Source organism: Condylura cristata, unplaced genomic scaffold (genome assembly GCF_000260355.1).
Source record: "Condylura cristata isolate star-nosed mole 26May11 unplaced genomic scaffold, ConCri1.0 scaffold00009, whole genome shotgun sequence".
Lineage (NCBI taxonomy): Eukaryota > Metazoa > Chordata > Mammalia > Eulipotyphla > Talpidae > Condylura > Condylura cristata.
In genome coordinates, this window is record NW_004567110.1 from 786,240 (window position 1) to 788,157 (window position 1,918).

General features: G+C 70.4%; 1 protein-coding gene across 1 annotated transcript in view; it reads left to right on the plus strand.

The window, feature by feature from the left end:
• ZCCHC14 (zinc finger, CCHC domain containing 14) overlaps positions 1-204 on the plus strand; it is a 3,325-nt gene extending 3,121 nt beyond the window's left edge. The window contains exon 2 of the mRNA XM_012722862.1: positions 56-204. Coding sequence (XP_012578316.1) covers positions 56-204 — 149 coding nt within the window. The remainder of the gene's footprint in view (positions 1-55) is intronic.
• The last annotated feature ends 1,714 nt before the right edge of the window (positions 205-1,918 follow it).

Here is a 1,918-nt window from a genome sequence, read left to right on the forward strand (position 1 = left end):
CGGGCCCCGCCCAGGCGCCCGCGCTGGGCGCCTTCCGCTCTGGGGCATCCGACAGGTGCCGCCGCCCAGTCGCTGTCCCCATCGGGGACGGAAGCAGGTTGGAGAGACAAAGTGACCTGCCCGGACCAAGTGCGAACCTGGGTGCTCGTCTTCAGCCTCCGCCTTGGCGTGGACGGCCCTCGTCGGACCCTCTGGCCGACGTAGCTGGCCCCGGGGCCGGTGGCCCCGGCGTGGGGTGTTGCTCGCCGGCCCAGGGCTCTCTGGCCTGGCGGTGATGCTTGGCCCAGGGTCAGGAGCTGCTGTGGCATCTCCACCCCGAGCTGGTGCCCAGCCCTGGCCTCGGGCACCGGACAGGGGTGAGGAGGTGTCCCTGGGGGCTGTGTCCAGTGCTGCTGCAGGGCTGGGTGGAAGCCCTGCGGCTCCCCGTGGGGGCTTTGTGCTGCAAAGCGCTTTGAGGATGGCAGCGGCCGGTGCTCGTCATGGGAGGCCCGGTGCCCCGGGGCCGGCTCTGCCTCGGCTCCTTCCCCGCCGCTGGGAGCCACGGCCCCTGCGTGTTGGGGAGACGCCGCCCCTGTGCAGGCCGGGTGCCGGGCGGGCCCCCCCGGAGGGGAGTGGGGCTCGGGCAGGACCCTGGCTGCTGCTGAGGGCTCCGAGTGGGCTCCCCTCTGCCCGCGAGGCCCGGTGCCCCGGTGGGGCAGCTGTGCCTTGGCAGGGGCTCCGTCCCGGGTAAAGGACTGCGGCCACTTGGGGTGAGGAGCGGCAGAGCAGGGGTCTCAGGGCGCCACGAAGAGGGTCCACAGGACTGGAAGCGCTGTCCGTGGGCAGTGGTCAGTGGTCAAGGCCGGCGCTCACTGCTGAGCAGGCGCCCTGGGGCTCTCGCTGTCCCTGATAGGCGGCCCTGTGGGGCCTGGAGTAGATTTGGGGAGTCACCGGGCCCGGAGCCCCCTCCTCGGCCGTCCTCGGAGTGGTCAGCGCAGGCGCCTGGAATTTGCTTCTCCTGTCTTTCCGGTCACCCTGACTCTTATTCTTGCTTTAATGTTTAATTACGTGTAAAGGACCTGGGTGTTCACACGGTACGGGCATGAGGACCCCCAGAAACAGTGGGGAACAGAACAGGCGGATTCCTGAAACCCACGACTGGGGGGCAGCGAGGACAAGAGGGGTCTATCGTGCCCTGTGGTCACTCCTGGCCGGGGGTGGACTCTGGCCACGGCCTGGGGCAGCTTCATGGCGCTGAGACTGACCATGGCGCCCCAATTCTGGACCTCCAGCGGGCTCACGTCCCGTCATGCGCACCCCCAGCTGTCTGGGGCCTGGCGCCCCTTTGCCCCTGGCCCCGCCTCCTGGAGATGCCCCGGCGGGCCCTGGCGGGCCTCTGTGTGGGCCTGGCGCACGGCCAGCGTGGCCGCCGCCCTCCCGAGCGGCTCTGGTGTCTTCTTGGTGTGACGTGGATGGGTTGGGATTGGGGGGTCACCCCGGGGTGTTCCCCGGGGAGGGCCACTGCCTAGGGCCATGGTGGGCGGGCTCGTCCCCGGCCCTGCAGCCTCTGCCCAGCCCTGGGGCTGGGGTGCAGCCGGCTGTCCTGTGTGCAGGCCCTGCACGGCCTTCTCCGGGCTGCCCCTCCCTCCCTCCTGCCTGGGGGTGGCCGTCACCGAGCTGCCCCTCGCCGGCTTGGCCACCCTGGAGCGCTTCTCTTGTCTGGTGGAGCTGTGACGTCGGGGTTAGCATCCGCATTCTTGTTTTCAAAAGTCGGCTGCCAGCTTGCACTGACACGCCGGCTCGGCTCCTGCACACGGAGGCTGCACACGTGTGTGGGCACGGGGGTCCTGGGGGGCACCAGGGGTCTGGGGGGCACCAGGGGTCTGGGGGGCATCAGGGGTCTGGAGGAGGCATCATGGGTCCTGGGGGGCATCGGGGG